This window comes from Patiria miniata, unplaced genomic scaffold (assembly GCF_015706575.1).
Source record: "Patiria miniata isolate m_02_andy unplaced genomic scaffold, ASM1570657v1 HiC_scaffold_2, whole genome shotgun sequence".
NCBI lineage: Eukaryota > Metazoa > Echinodermata > Asteroidea > Valvatida > Asterinidae > Patiria > Patiria miniata.
The window spans coordinates 2,624,369-2,641,089 of record NW_024037058.1 but is presented as its reverse complement, the minus strand read 5'-3'; the positions used below and the strand labels follow the sequence as shown (position 1 = coordinate 2,641,089).

The window sequence follows — 16,721 nt, the reverse complement described above, 5'->3', positions numbered from 1 at the left end:
ATTTCCAAGAACAACCCACAAACCAAATTTCAAGTTCCTAAGTAAAGTATTTCTCAAGTTATCGTGCTGACAAGAGTTAACCTAACCAAAACAACACACACACAGACAAGTACTCTTGTTTTACTATACTCTCGAGGACAATGCTTTGTGTTTCCCTTTGTCCCTGTAATATAACACTCTCCCATAGACTAAGCACACAAACGTACTACAGACAACCATTTCCAACAATGCGAATTTTGAGGTCTTTTTGAAAATGTGTTGCCAGAAATAAGACTAAAAGCACGCAGAAAGCAGGGGCTGCAGAACCGGGGTGGTGGGGGGGGGGGTCAAACTTCAAATCTTCTTTCAAACTGATGATCAATGCTACTTGTAAACATGTTAAATTCCAATCTTCATCTTTATTTTACAATCTATTAAACTAGCATGATCTGTTACATAATTATGGAAATACATACAGTGTATATACAACACATGCACGCAAATATGCATCAGCAAGATTATTTTAAAACGTGCCAACAAAAATAATTAACTCGCAAAAACAAGTGAAATATGACCCTGTTCTTTAAGAGTTGGATTTCAGAAATGCTGGTGCTAAAAGTTACAGTGAGGTCCACACACCAATTTGTCAGTCTTTTTAAAAAAAAATCCGGTTGGAGGAATATTTGTTGTAGCCATTAAAAACGTAAATAATTGGCTATGAATATGCATGAACAATAACGTATATCACTGCTTTTGCTGGAAGATCATATCCTATCACATACTGATGGTCACAAAGTAGCACAATGAATATTTTGTCCATAGTTATATGTCATAATACAACGCCTGAATAAATCCCTGTCATCTGTTTAATGGGTTGTTGATCACGTGTTGTTGAAATTTTGGAAAGAATGTTGCAACCCGACGCTGCTTTTTTCTTCATATATCATCTCGATGAAGGTCAGTCATTGCAAAAATGACGATAAGACATGAATCTGGGACTGAGAAACATTTCTAATTTTGTAAGGAAATACTTAGAAAATGCTCTTAACTCTCCATAAACTGTACACAACCGCTGAAGTGGCGTCAGGTAGCAACATTCTTTCTGAGATATTCGTCCTATCACATGGTCCAGCTGCACCGCAAAAATAGAATTTCCATTCCACAGTCGCACTATTACCAATCAGATGAGGAGGATTTTTTTAGGAATTGTATAAAACAAATAATGAATGTTTCACATTCGTTCAATGGAAACAATAATTTCATTCGGTGACAGATGGCTGTTCCATTCCACTCAGCTTTGCCTCATTACCTCGTGAAATTATTCTTGCCATTGCATTCATTATTTGTATAATACATCATGCCCTCTAAACATGTGTATTTATGTATTTTATCTATACACACAGTTGGTACAGTTAAATAAATGTACATATATAAACAAATGAAATAACCCAAAAGCTGCTGTACAATCAATGATATAATACATAGCAAAGCTACTGAGACTGCTATTCATTGATGTCAGCTGTCAATGATAACAAATCACCATCAGTTCTGTTGACCTCCATGTAATGTTTGATTTTGTCCAGGATATATTCTGGTACCTCAAACTCCTTCAGCTCTGTCACGGCCAACAAATGGTTATCCCTTCAATACAACCAAAACAAATAGTATATAAATAAATAAATACATAAATAATAATATTTCAGACATAATAGGATCGGGTGACCAATAGAAATAATTCAGATTTTCAGATCCACTAAAAAAAAAAAATCAGATTTAGGTAACATTCCCTTCAAATTTATAAATGAGCAAGCCTCCTTTTTGGAAAAAAAACAGCCTCAGTGGAAAAAACTCCAAACCCTCTCATTTGAACCATACAGGGTGAGTAAAACAAAATGTCCCTTTGGATATTTTGTTTTGTCTCCCACAAAAATGGGAAAGGTTACCAGTTTATCGCTTCAGTCAACATTCGGTCTGGGTATTGACCACAGTCAGTACAAGTTTCACTGATATTCAGCCATGCATGAAAGAATACAGGCCTTTCTTTGTGACCACCCCAAAACACTACCAAAACACTACAAACACAATGTTCAGAATGGGCCTTTTGCTATGAACACAATGGCAACAATAGGCATTAGTACAATGAAGAAAATAAATGGTATTTACCGAACAGGACGTCAATTTAATGAAATTACATTTATTGAACTTGAAACTGAATGGCAGACAAGGTTCACATTTTCACTGTCCTCCTGCTCGACCTTCCTTCCACGTGTCTGTCATTCAGATCAATGCATACAATGTAGTTGTGTCCGTGTCCTCATGTCTGCAATAGCTCAGCGGACCATCTGTGATCTTCGGAGGGCTTGTATTTCAACAGTAATTTGTTGGCAAAGTTCCTGCAGGGTGTTTGGCACAATGCGGTACACCCGGTCCTTAAGGTACCCCCAAAGAAAAAAATCAAAGGGGGAGAAGATCTGGAGATTTTGGCACCCCTTGTTCAGGTTCTTGTTTGCGCCAATAAATAACGTTAAATACCCCCTTAAAAATATTAGGAAACATTGTGTTGGTGGTGTTATGGGGTAGTCATCGGGAAAGGCCTGTATCCTTTTCATGCATGGCTGAATATCAGTGGAACTTGTACTGACTGTGGTCAATACCCAGATCAATGTTGGCTGAAGAGAAAAACTGGTAACCTTTTCTGTTTTTGTGGGAGACAAAAGCATTTTTACTCACCCTGTACAGCCAAACTTCATGTTGGATAAACTTGGTAAAATTGTATAAATCCTATACCTATATTCTTCTGTGTTAGCCAACTCCCTGATATCTTCTAGTAGCAACATGTAGGCCTTCCCTCCAGTAGCTGGCATAAGATGATGTTCATATAACCACTGCTTGTCATCTTGATCTCCAGAATACTATTGCCAAGAACAAAAGAACAATTGCACGGAATTATTCATATTATATGAACATGTATACTCTATAAATTAATGAATGTCTTTAATTGACATTGGTTAAGAAGAAATTAACAAAAGTGAAATGAAACTTCTGTAGAATTAACAAAAGTACCAAAATATACATTTTACGTAGTTAAAAAGTTATAACAAAAAAAATGAGAAGAATGTGAGGATAACAATGAGAGAAGTGGAACCAAGTTTGTGCAAGTAAGTAGGACCACTTTCTTCTTAGTGTGTTGAGTGTTGAACTGGTTTATATCACTATAAAAAGATGATATTACTATTATAGGGTCGACACCCTTTGCATTAGTAGTCATAAAGTGGAGTGTAGGTATTGCCTAGATGAGACATGTCGATCTAATAGATTATTTGCTTATGTGTAAAGTAGCCAAATTTATTCACAGGCGAACCACACCCTTGCAGTGGCTATCTCATTCCTGGTTGGGTCAAGAACACTATCACCTCCAAACTGTTTACATGTGTTTTATTTTCCATAACTTGTTTACATATTAACATCATCCAATACCTTTAACATTTTTTAATCATGTGTTAATTACTTCTCTTACTACTTGTTTATACAGCTATCATTCTGAGCAGTATGGTCAGACCACCCACAAATAAAAGCTTTGTCAATAGAATGTTAAGCACAGTTCATATAAAATATAATCAAACATTTTGTTATCAACAGAGCTACTTCTGTTAACACAAAAAGCCTGCAGTTTCAGTTTGTCTTGAGGTTACAGTGTCCATTTATTTGTCAGTGTTCTGTCAGTTAGTGAGTCAGTGAGTTGGTTTGCTGTTTCATAGATCAGTCCATCATTTCATTTGTCTTACTTTGAAGAGGTCTGGGTGTTTGATGTAGAGCCTTCCTCTTGTGTTTCCAAGTCCAAGAGCTCTGTAGGGATATTTAAAAGATGAGAACAAATGAGGCCATATCAAGATATGGTCGTCATCAAGTCATTATTTTTTTTTCAGCAAAGACAAACACACAATGACCTACTCTGCAATCATCACACATTTTTTTGTTTAACTGGAACGTTTCATTGGAAAATTCCCATTGAGAGCCTTTGTTTATAACATGAATTGCCGACTGAGACTTGTGACTATCAAATTAACACTAACCAGAGCAAAACAGCTTTAATATGAGCATCCATATGTAACATGCTTATTGATACTGAAATGAAATTATAATAAGAAACTACTAACAAGGTAGTCTATGGAATAAATGTGTGCTTGGAAGGTGTTAAACATAGTGCTTAATACCGACCAAGAACATATTTATCTTTTCAGTCAAAAAATCAAAACCTCTGAGTCCAAAAGTCAAAACATGTCAAAATAAAAATATCCAATGATTTTGTTCAACAATTTTACTTTTTGTTTTTCGAAACACACCTCTAGCTATATAATGGAGTGTCCAGCTCACAAGTTAGACGTAAACAACTCCTTTAATGGAGATTGGTGCGCGCGTACTGTGGATGACGCACAGATGCAGCTGTGGTGACTGCGTTGTGAATTTAGGACTATGAAATACCGACTCACTGGTAGTATTGCGCATGCCTACGTGAGGATTGTGAACATTCAACCAATAAAACGGTAAAAGGCACTGGATTTCATAGGAGTCCAAGTTTCATGTGACACTGGAAAAGTGTCTAAGACAAGCCAGCCATGTCTTTATCATCCGTTTAAGACCGGCCACGTGACGGGCTCTTGACCAATGGGAACGGGTAAACTGTCTTAGGTATTTATGAATTGTATATACTATGCATGCCTATTTGGCAATTTGTGTAGTGCTGAAATTGACGTGTTTGGGAGTAAAGCACTGACAAAAATACCTTCCTGTGTTGAAGTATCCAACATCTATCAATAAGAGGCCACAATGTCAAGTAAAGTATCAAGGGTCACCTGACCGCTATCAACCAATCAACAGCATTGGTGTTGTTTTACCTGAGATTGCACATACATTGTGGAGAGTGGTTCAAAATAAGGAAATCCACTTCTGACAGCAATTTTCACCTATTTTTAAAACTGATTTTAAACTTGTTATTAAAAGCTATTAAAGTACTGGCCTTTAAGCATAAGTGATGAAACAATCGTTGCAATTGCATATTCTGTCTCCAAGCTATGGTAGTTTGAACATTTCATGTAAGAAACCAGTATACATTCCATCAGCTTGACTGAGCTCAGCTATTGGAGCTTGATTTGAAGCCAAAATATTAGCACACTTCAAACAAGGATTGTTAGTTCTACCTCTTGTTCTTGATTATTATGTAATGTTATGCAACTATGAACTTAGGCCTACAGCTGACATGAATAATCGGACAGCCTCAATAAAAGTTACCAGGTCAAAACATTTTGTTGGCAAGGATTCTATTTTTCTGTGAACTGCAAAAACGTCCAATTTATATGGAATAACACATGGGCAGGACTGATTTTCAAATGTGTATTCAAATTAGCATAATTTTACTATTCTGGCGACTTTTACTGTGCTTTTTTCACCCAAGGGCTATTCTTTACTACTATGTGAAGAAACAATTGAAATAAGTTAACTAAGAAGGTTAACATTGCTGTCAAAAGTGGATTGCCTGTATTTTTAAAATCAAAAATTTGTGAGGAGTTGCTCGAAAATTAGAAAGATATAATACTCAGACAGTGGGCTCTGTGGGTCAGATAACCAATGTGGGCCCTTTACAATAGTCAGTACTCACTTGTTAGCACGTGCCCCCATAACAAACTTGGTATTCTTCATAAGTCGAGCTGGGTCCCATTTTGGTCCCTCTTTCTTGACAATTTCTACCTTTGGTTTGGCGGCCTTATAACCACCACCGCCACCAGTCAGTGGCATCTCATCTGTGTAATCTCTATGATGCAATGGTGGCCGGCCTTTCCGCTGAAAAATTTGTGTATAAGCAAATACAAACAAGGAAACAAAAGAATTTAAACCACACAGCATCATTATCAGGAAGAAACAGTCAATCTCAAGGTGCTAAGATGCCCAAGGAACATAAATTCCTTTAAAATGTCATGAAACATCTGTAAGGTTGCATGAACAAAATAAATAATAAAACAAATGTACTTAAATATTGGCATTTTTCTCACTGATGTAATATTAGCACAATAATACCCCATGGCATGACTTGTGTCGTTTGTTATCCTTCAATGACTATTACATGACAAGTCAGTATTGTTAGCCTTAAACACAGTTTTTCTTTTAATTAGAAGGAGTCTTTGGATAATTTTTTGGTGCACGTCTTGATGAATTTGGTTGAGCAAATTGAAACATGCAGCACTAAAATGTACATTGTCTAACGCTAACTGAACAAGTGACGTCAGTTTGATTCAGTTTGGTTGAGAGGTTCTGCAAATTTCGTTTTGTTTGGCGGTTCAGATGCAGCATTTTACAGAAAAGGAAAAGTGCAAGTACAGGCTGACTTCAGCACTCTCATGTGAAGTGTTCAAGGTAAAATACATTGAAACATAATGTTGACAAACCTTTCGCGTCTGTATCTGTGGGGTAGGTCTGAGAGAGAAGGTAGGTGCCTCTCCATTATCATCCTCATGTTTAGCATACTGTAAGAATGACAAATATTCACATGATTTCCACAAGAATTCAATCTACACAACACCAATAATTTTTAAGTTCATTCATAAATTCTGTGCCCAGAAGAGATTAGACATTGTCAATGATTTGAATCTATCACTGTGGAAGAGATTCATTAGAATTGTTAAGGATCAGGTTTGCATAGTGGTACTTTCTTTGCCTTCCGCAAAGGGAATGAACAACGTTTGCTTTTGCTGTAATTTTCAGAAATAAATGGATGAATAATATGTTATAGCAAATATTGTTACACCGACTTGTTTCACGTTTTGTGTTCGTAGATGCTGGAAAAACCAAGAAAAACAATCATGTTCTTATAGTATTGTATCATGACCCTACTTAAATGAAACAGAGCAATTTATAGACTTTGGGGAATTGTAAGGTCAGGAAACCAGTCTAGCGGGCTTGTGCTCCTTCATAGGTGTGTAATCAATAGGAAACAAAATGTGAAATAACTAAAAATGAACAATTAGGAGCAGTATTGAAAAAAAAAGTTTTCTCCAACGCTGATTGGCCGACCAGCGTTGGAAATTGATACAAATATATCACTTTACTTAAAAATGTCAGCACACCAGGAGCCATGATTTTACAGGATTTTTTTACTATCATGCACTAACAGTCCAGTAAATAATTTCGGGATAATTTGACCATTTTGTTTTTTGATGTTTGCAATTGTTGTACCTTCCTTTTAATTGTAATATTCAAAATTAATCAATGAAATTAAAGACTCGAAAAAAACCATCTGGCTTTTCAGAGTACTTGATTGATTGTCCAATCTAACCTTTGCTACTGGTTCATCATCTGGCCAGCTGGCAGCCTTGGACTTGAAGTTGACCATGTTACCAACATTGCTTATACCATTGTACTCAGCACTGTGATCAGTCTCAACCGCACATTTCCCTTGTGGCTGAAATATGCCTTTTGCCTACCAACAGAAAAATAGGACTCATGTACACAAGTATGCAAACAAATTAACATCTATGTATTAGAGATACTCATTGTCTGTGGCTCTTTGTAAATTCATCATAAATACCAAAGACTGAGATCAGATTATTAAGGGGTGTTTTTTTGTTTTTTATAACTGTGTCATTTCTACTTGGTTTGAGGCTAACCTGATTCCAAGCCAATCAAACTTAAATTGTTTTTATTTAAACAACAATAACAAAAAGACTCGGGAGAAGACCTGATGTTTTGATCCAAGCAGCCCTATGAAAAAGGATTAAGATAGGATCAAAGATCAGGTCAGACTCCTGAATGATTGGATTTCAGTACATTTGTTTTGGTATGCAGTTTTCATCAGCTTCATTTCTTTCAGTATTTCACATTTATATTTAATTCTCAGCTGGGCAATAACACCCAATTAAATATGCTGGATAGGTGCCACCCACTGCACACAGGGTTTGTGCTTATGTAACCGCCTTTACAACAATTGTTAAGGTAGCAAATTATGCAAGGTATTTAAACGCTATGCCATGTGCTTTTTTGTAATATGAGTTACCGATATAATGGAAATTACCAAACCAAAACATTTGTAGGCCTCTTTTTTGTAAATTAGCCACTTGACTTCAAAGGATCTTCTGTTAGAAGAATCCACCCTAAATGCTTTGACTTTAGAGAACAGCAAAGAGATGACAGAAGACCCCCTTTAAACCTACCACGACTTGCTATGGAAATGCCCATTGATGTTTATTTTAATGTTTGTACAAATTTGTACGTAAAAAGCCAAATAGAATTTCCCCTTGTTGGGATAATTTTTTATTGAATTGTATTGTATTGTATAGTATTGCACTGTATTGCGTAATATTGTATTGCACTGTATTGCGTAATATTGTATTGCACTGTAAAAGTTGCCCCATGATACATACTTCTTCGAGACTATTCCTGAAGACAGACAAGACATGGTCTTCAGTTACTGAATCCTTTCCATTATTGTCCTGGATATTCTCCACTGCCATTTGGAAGAACGGGGCATATTGCTGAAATACTTTTTGTATATCCTTGTTGATGAGATGTTGTAGTGTGCCACGTAGAAACTCTAATGTGGGAATTGGATTAAACGTACTACCACCGCTCCTGCAAAAAAAAAAGCATCTTGTTTAATGCTGCCTACAGTATTTTTGAACAATCCGGGAGAACCTCAAATTGCTCTCCTCCAATCAGCCAGGAGAGCTAATCAATGTACTAATAATTTGGATTGCAAAACCATGTTAAAATATTTTTTTTACATTTAGCCAAAGTTTTGGACGGTCTGGTCTTCTTCGGGGCTGGGTAGCAACTGCCACATCAGGCAGATGGAATGCAGTACATTCCACGTTGACACTGCGCGGAGACAGACAGAGGATACACTACTCCGTGCATTTGTGCTCCACGTCAGTTCCCGTGGCAACCACGGTGCAGACACTCATGTCTTCAATGGTGTGGCTTGAAGTGGAGAAGTGTTGCATCACCAGTCATGGGTGCATTGCCTGATGCTTCTGAGGTGCTCGGTGAATCAGCTAATCGTCGCTTCCTCTCGTTGATGTATAGGGCCACATTGGTTGCTGTTGATACAAGTATACGACATTGGCTGAAGTAACAGCCCTTATAACCAATTGCATGGGAGATGGAGGGATCCACGTGGCAGCAGGTGTTGCAGCTTGCATGGTATCACCTGCACCTGATAAAACCTTATCGGCCAGACGAAGTGGAGATTGGCTGACAGATTCACAGAGCACCTCCAAAGCATCTACACACCCCTGGCTTAGCGGTGGAGCAACACTTCTCCACGTCAAGTCATACCATTGACCACTTGAGTGTCTGCGTCCCACATGCTACAGGAACTGATATGGAACACAGACGTTTGGAGCAGCATATCATGTTCCAGCTCGGTAGAGAAAATAGAAAATCAGCTATTTGGAGTGGGTTGAGTTGAGTTATTCATCACAAAATGCAAAGGCTTGGCTGTAGCTGGATCTTCACCTACCAGCAAATATGTTCATCTTGGTACCCCATACAGTGCCTTTACCTTATGCTTCATTTCTTGTCTATCTTCAGTTGTGAGATCATCCCTGATGAAGAGCTGTATTCCACTGCAGTGTGTCTTCTTCATAACAGACCGATCCAGTAAGCCACACCCACTGCACACATGGCAATGAACATGTACTCCTCTCCAGTGCCACACTGTGTGTTCCTGTGTGTCTCATATGCCAATGCACATATGTTGGATTTTTGTGTACGCATGTCAGACCTAAGTCACTGCTTACGGTGTACATGGCTTACTGGATCAGTCTGTTACAAAAAAAACACTGCAGTGCCTCGAAGGAAATACAGCTCTTCATCGCAGATGATCTCACAACTAAAGATTGACAAGAAATGAAGCATAAGGTTAAGGCACTGTTTGGGGTACCAAGATGAGAATCTTTTCTGGTTGGTGGAGATCAAGCTACAGCAAAGCCTTTGCATTTGAATAACTGAACTCAACCCATTCCTGATAGCTAGCTGTACATTATACATGTTCATCAATTTTCCTCTTGTCTTAGGGGTAATAGACTTTTTCATTTTCTTGAGAAGTGAAATTCTTTGTGAAAATATTTAGTTTCCTTCCAGAGAGTTACTACTAAACTGCAGGCTTATTTGTTGACCAAATTATTTATCAGGTTTATTGGCACAAGATTAGGTTTGGGTGGATCACACGAAAAACACCTTACCACGGACAGATTGATCTATATTTAAGAGAGTTGTTCTTGTGAAAGGCCAGGATATTGAAAAAAGGTACATTTGCTCACATGTTTTGATTAACCATCTTCTATGCTAGGTTTGGCAGCAGAAATTGACTTGTTGGAAACATGCAAATGTACATGCACATGTAATATAAGTAACACCGTTTGAAATAATACATTTGGAGTTGTAATTCACCTTTAACAATATGCACAAAGCAAATCCTGTTATATTACCTTGTTTTGAATGACATACCCGGCTGACGTACAAGGCGAGGATGTTTGTGTACAGGAAATGTCTTCAGTGTCATGCAGAAAGGGTTACGCTGTCAAGATATCAACAAGTAAGGGATATTAGATTGAAATATGACACTTAACTAGCACACAATTCAACTTTATTGTAAGGTGCATAAAACTGTCTTGAGTAATGCAATATATTGATTAAATCATCATTTCCATGACATTTGCCCGTTCCTAGAGGGCTGCTAACATCATTTCATTACTTGCAGCATGGATTCTCTGACTGCAAGTTGTGTCAGGCTCCATGCAGTAGCATACTGAGGAATTATAGGGAGGGGGTTACCAACATTACTCAGTGGCCACTGAAAATAAAAAAGGGGGGGGGGGCTGCTGCATATCGTTCAATGCTTTGGAGGTGCTGTGAATACACATATATTGTGTTCAGTATACATGTACACGTAGCCACGTAGCTGCATTATAGGTTCCTTTCAAGCAGTTTTCTTACTGTACACATGATGCAAATTACACACCGTACAATACATGTACAGTTATAGATATAGTTTTAGTTTACCAATGTACGCGTGTACAGCATGTAAATTAAATGTTCCATTAATAGTTCTTTAGTTGAACTCAAGACATACTTACAACTGTCTTTTGGCATTCTCTATTTTCTTGCAGGTCTAGTTCATCATTTGAAGCTAGGCTATAGGCAAACAAGAAATAAAACCTAATAAAAGCATCAAACTGTGTTACAATTTTAGTTTATTACGATGCAAGTTACTTAAACCCCTCCTATGGAAACATGCATTAAGCCACAGTGTTACATGACCTATTGCTTTATTAAAAGTATGCCAGGGGAGGTGGAATTTTTTGGGGGACCATTTGTGACCTTTTAAACAGCACTATTTACCCACAGTCGTAAGGAATGTAAATGTTAATGACAATGTAACTTAACCTTCAAAATATTGCTGAGAAACATTGAGACTGAGACACATTTCCAATTTTGTTAGAAAATACTTTGAAAATACACTCAACTCTGCAAAGTTTGTATGGACAATCCCAGAATGGAACCTCCTTGATCTTGACATAAGATGTGCACCGGATGTCAACACATTCAAAAATAGGATAGATGCCATCAACATAAGAAACCTCCATGCTAAAGCTCATCCCATAACCTAATGTGAGACTTGCACACGACCCGACCAACGTATGCGACAACCAGAAGATGGTGTTTGAACATGGATGAACAGATACAGATACAACCAAAGCAGTGGCATCTGGATACTACATTATTTACCAACATTCTTTCTTAAGTACTGTATCTTCTTCTTCTTCTTCCATCACTGTTGGGTGCGCAACTTGTGGATGGATTCGCTCGTACCCCCGCCCTGCAAACAGGACGCTTGGATACTCAGACTAATGAGCTTCACAGAATCTTGTGAAGGAAGTGGCCTATGACCTTTGTATAAAGCATCTGGCTGCAGCTGTTCAAGACCGTAGTTAGACAATGTGCGCAGCCCCAGGTCCGATGTCGGGATTTGGTCACATTTTTCATGCCCCAGGGTGGGGATTTTGGTCTCTCAAATTACATTGTTAGTGTTACCATTGGCGTGCAACATGGAAATGCACTAGTGCGCCCCACGTATGTATGTCGGGGCATGGTCAGGGATTGTCACTTAAATTTTGCCCAAGGGGTGGGGATTGGGTGGGGCAGCCCAGGGGGCGGGGGAGGGGAAACAATTGATAGGCGCATAGGCCTAACTAGTACTGTCTGGTTCTTATGTAGCCCAGGTTGGACTCCTCCATTGTGAACATGCGAAGGAGTTCAGGGACGGTATGTGAACGTCTGCTGCCCGGTAGCGAAACAAAAATTATAACCTGCACGTCATTCGTCCCAACCTGGGCCGGCCAGTTCTGATGGTTTCTCTGTGCAAAGTCAAGACTGAACCCTCAATTTTCTTCCTCCATGCTCATTGCGGTAATCCTTACTTTTAGGACCCCGTTCCTATATAGGAAGGGAAAGACTCACCAAAACAGTTGACTAAATGACACTCAAAATTGACATTCTGATACTTCTTGGCACATCTGAACAATTGGCAATGACACCTTCTTGACTTCTAAAGACTGCTTTAGCCTGCAAAAGTCACTTTGGTACTGGACAGACATCTGCAAAAGTCAGTTTTGAACAGAACTCGTAAAAAATAGAGGTGTCCTAAAAGTAAGGATTACCTAGCTGGAGTTACCCAGCCCTGAGTTTTATCATTGGGTTGTCTATAAGGGCTGGAGCGAATTTTTCTCGTAACTTGTAGTATTTGCAAAAAAATTTGGAAAATGTTCAATTTTGTCCCCGTTACACACTAATTGCAACTGCAACTCACCCCAAACTTGCCTGGAATAACCATTACACAGGTCCTTGAAGTAAAAAACGATCCACGATGAAGATTCAGCCTACAATTGCAGTGAAAACAGGAGGAATAACCGCTAACTTGACAACCTTGCTGGATTGGCCAGGACCGCAATTGGTTTGTGCACAAACAAATTGTGTACAATGAATGGCGGTCGATTAACAGGCACAGAGAAGGCAATCGCTGTCAACTACTCGTTTTGCCGGCTGCGCTGGCTGTTGGCGCATGACGTCACGCGGAAGCGTAACACCCGATGGCTGTTTCATGCACTAATATGAGGTTTACCACTCGCATCACAGCTTTGGTACTGGAACCGCAACCAATAGTGCATGAAACAGTCATCGGGTGTTACGCTTCCGCGTGACGTCATGCGCCAACAGCCAGCGCAGCCGGCAAAACGAGTAGTTGACAGCGATCGCTCTCTCTGTGCCTGTTAATCGACCGCCATTCATTGTACACAATTTTTGTGTGCACAAACCAATTGCGGTCCTGGCCAATCCAGCAAGGTTGTCAAGTTAGCGGTTATTCCTCCTGTTTTCACTGCAATTGTAGGCTGAATCTTCATCGTGGATCGTTTTTTACTTCAAGGACCTGTGTAATGGTTATTCCAGGCAAGTTTGGGGTGAGTTGCAGTTGCAATTAGTGTGTAACGGGGACAAAATTGAACATTTTCCAAAAATTTTTGCAAATACTACAAGTTACGAGAAAAATTCGCTCCAGCCCTTATAGACAACCCAATGATAAAACTCAGGGCTGGGTAACTCCAGCTAAGGATTACCCTCAATTTTTCATTGCTCAATTCGAACTGAGCAGAGACTAGTGCAAGCAGCACACATCACATGCAGGTTAAGGTTAAGTGGAATTATCTCGCACAGGTCTATGAATCCATACTCACTTTATTACATTGAAAGGCTTTATCGCTGTCTCTTGGTCCATTTTGTTGTCTGCTTTTTTTTTTTTTTTTAAAGATGTTCCAAGAAGTCCTGCTGTCACACTCAACCGGAGTTGAGTTGGAGAGTGCTAGTGCTGTACTACTATAGTGGCCGTACCGCGTACGGTACAGTGCGCCCTCTAGTGCCAATTTATCCAGGCCTCAGAATCGTACACGCGCCACGCGACCGCTGCTATTTTTTGGGCGGAACTTCAATAAAAAATTGCCGCAATTTTTTTTAACACCACATGCAAGTCGGGTCCTCGGATTTTATTTTTCCTTTAAAAAAATCATCCAAACTTCAGATGAGAAAAAGAAAAATGTTGCATTGTTTGAAATGACTGGGAATTTATTTTTTTTGAAAGAGAGAAAAAAACAACCAAAAAGCCAAAATCACACCCTGTCGCACCCAGTGGGATTCGCACCCGTGACCTACTAATGGGCAGCCTCCACTAGACTACTGCAGTAACTCGCAAAGCTAAACATTATTATAAGTTCATTGTATTTTGCGCACTCTACTGTAATGTTTTCAACATGGAAAATGTCGTGCGGCCCGATTCTTGCGCGGTAGACTTGTTTTTGTCGACAGACACAATGTATTATTTTGACAAAGCGAGGGTACGGGTTGAAGCCACATGCATGGCGGATCCTGAAGGTGTCTATGTAGCCCGGAAAAGTGGCACACTAGAATAAATCAAGCTAAAACGACCCCTCCCCCCCCCCCCCAAAAAAAAGTTGGGGAACTCGCTTGCTAAAAAAAACCCTGAAATTGATTGAGTAGGGAAAAATCGCAAGGAGAATAAATAAATAGAGACAAACAACTAATATAAAATTTTCGACCAAAACAACCCACATTTTTTTTAAAAATGAATCTGAAGGCAACAAAACCAAAACAAATCCAAATGTGACAAAGTATCAGCCAAATGAAGTTTGAATCAAAAGAAACCAAATAAGTTCACAAAAACCCAGATAAACTTAAACTTGGAGGTTTTAAAACAAAAAAAATGACTTGCGACAAGCAGCTAAAATGGGAAACCTATAGTTACTCTAAAATGCAAGTATGAAAAGGAACACTCACGGATGGTGTCAAAACAAAGAAACAATGGAATTCAACCAAGGAAATGAACTTTAAAAAATATATTTAATAAAGCTCGATCCTAAAACTAACCAAAACACCAAAAGTTTTTATTAATCCAAATGTCAAAGAGGAAAATGTTCCTAAATACAAGGTTCCTACAAAAAAAAAAAGTCCTAAAAATGAGATTGCAAAAAAAGTGTTCTTCACTAGAAAAGTCCTACAATTTTTTTTTAAAGCCAATGAAATAAAGGAAAAACCAAAAACCAACACGATATATAAGAGGGTTGTGAATCAAATCAAAACAACTTCAACAGCCAAAGAATGAACAGACCAAATCGGAGAGGCAGAATCAGAGGACTTGGAAAAAATGAGTTGTGTACCCGTCACTGCCGGTCTGCAAACTAACCCGTCAGGTCACAGGTCAGGTCAAGTCAAGAGGAGGTAGAGTGCTCTTCTCATGATGCCTTGCTCCTCCCAATACAATCCTATGCGCTTTCAGTAGCATGAATCTATAGCGACCAAATATGCCTCAATTGACAGAGTTCATGTCCGTCTTTCAGTTTAGGCATGTTTTGTCGCTATAGATTCATGTTACGGAAAGTGCATTGGCATCATGGGAAAGAGCACTAGTCTTGTCCTCCTCATCAAGTCGGCCCAAGACAAGAGAAGATATCCGCCCTTCCCACAATGCATTGCTTCCAATGGACACTTTTGTACAGGTAGTCATGTGAGTCAATAGTGATGCAACATGCCTCAATTAATAATAATCATACCAATCTTGCATTTTAGGAATGTTTCATCCCTATTGACTCTCATGACTTCCTGTACAAAAATCTCCATTGGAAGCAATGCATTGTGGGAAAGGGTTAGGGTCAAACCAACTCGGCCTCAGTTAGGTCATCTGAGCAAGGGCGCTGACATATAAAAGAAATACTTGCATAACAACACACTTGATGACAATCTATAATCTATGACAGATGTTTTTATTCAATATCATGGCCTATTATTATTAAGTGGTAGCTTTGAATACTAGATAAGTATGGACAAACAGATAACCATATATCTCTTACCAAATAATCCGTGGAGATAACAGAAACAGAAACGGACTTTCAGCTGGATCCCGGATGAGTTATGATGGCTAGTATACATTGAGTGATATTTGCAACTAATTTCAGCCATGGGTTCATCGTCATAACTCATCTGGATCCAGCTGTAAGTCCGTGAAGCTAACAGAAACTGGCTATATAGTATGGCTTGGGTAATATTTCCAACTACATGTAATTGCAGCCAAGGGTTTAATGGCGCCATTTGGTGCATATTTTTTGTACTTTTTGGCGATGTGAAAGAGTTAAGAAAGGTGTTGTACTGTTGTATATGCATGTGTTATATACCTTCCTATTGCGTGTGAGTGATCATTCTGTCACAAAGCTAATTTTAAATTTATAATAATTTTCCCCTGTTTTTTTCCCCAACATATTCTTGTAATTTTTGCTGTGGCTTTTTTTCTCCTTCTGTGTGATTTCCTGTGAGAGGCTTTGATTTCCCGGCAGCCAGCCTGCCATACTGCCCATTTTTTTCCCGCCATGGCTGAAAGTCCGTGGAGCTCACAGAAACTGGCTAGTATGGTTTGGGTAATATTTCCAACTAATTTCAGCCAAGGCTTCACCCTCATAACTCATACTGTGTCACTTTTCCGGTTCACCCTCATATCTCATCTGGATCCAGCTGAAAGTCCGTGGTGTATAATGGCATGCTAACTTCATAAATGTATTCTTGAACTTGCCTTAGAATGTCGGTGAAATCATGATCGTATATTTTAAATTTTCCAGGGGGGGGGGGGGGGGGTG

At 38.9% G+C, this 16,721-nt stretch overlaps 1 protein-coding gene across 2 annotated transcripts; it reads right to left on the bottom strand.

Annotated features, from left to right (window-relative positions):
- Window positions 1-378: 378 nt before the first annotated feature.
- Window positions 379-13,923, bottom strand: LOC119727000 (deoxynucleotidyltransferase terminal-interacting protein 1-like). 2 transcript variants are annotated; one of them, XM_038198865.1, is made up of 10 exons: window positions 13,761-13,923; window positions 11,106-11,163; window positions 10,458-10,546; window positions 8,391-8,598; window positions 7,307-7,450; window positions 6,420-6,497; window positions 5,636-5,817; window positions 3,765-3,825; window positions 2,767-2,891; window positions 379-1,620 (listed from the first exon to the last, which is right to left on the bottom strand). In XM_038198865.1, the coding sequence occupies exons 1-10, from the start codon at window positions 13,799-13,801 to the stop codon at window positions 1,482-1,484; spliced, it is 1,125 nt and encodes a 374-aa protein (XP_038054793.1). In that variant the 5' UTR covers window positions 13,802-13,923; the 3' UTR covers window positions 379-1,481. The 2 variants fall into 2 exon arrangements, with proteins under 2 accessions (XP_038054793.1, XP_038054792.1); XM_038198864.1 differs by lacking the exon at window positions 13,761-13,923 and adding an exon at window positions 11,758-11,816.
- Between the last annotated feature and the right edge of the window lie 2,798 nt (window positions 13,924-16,721).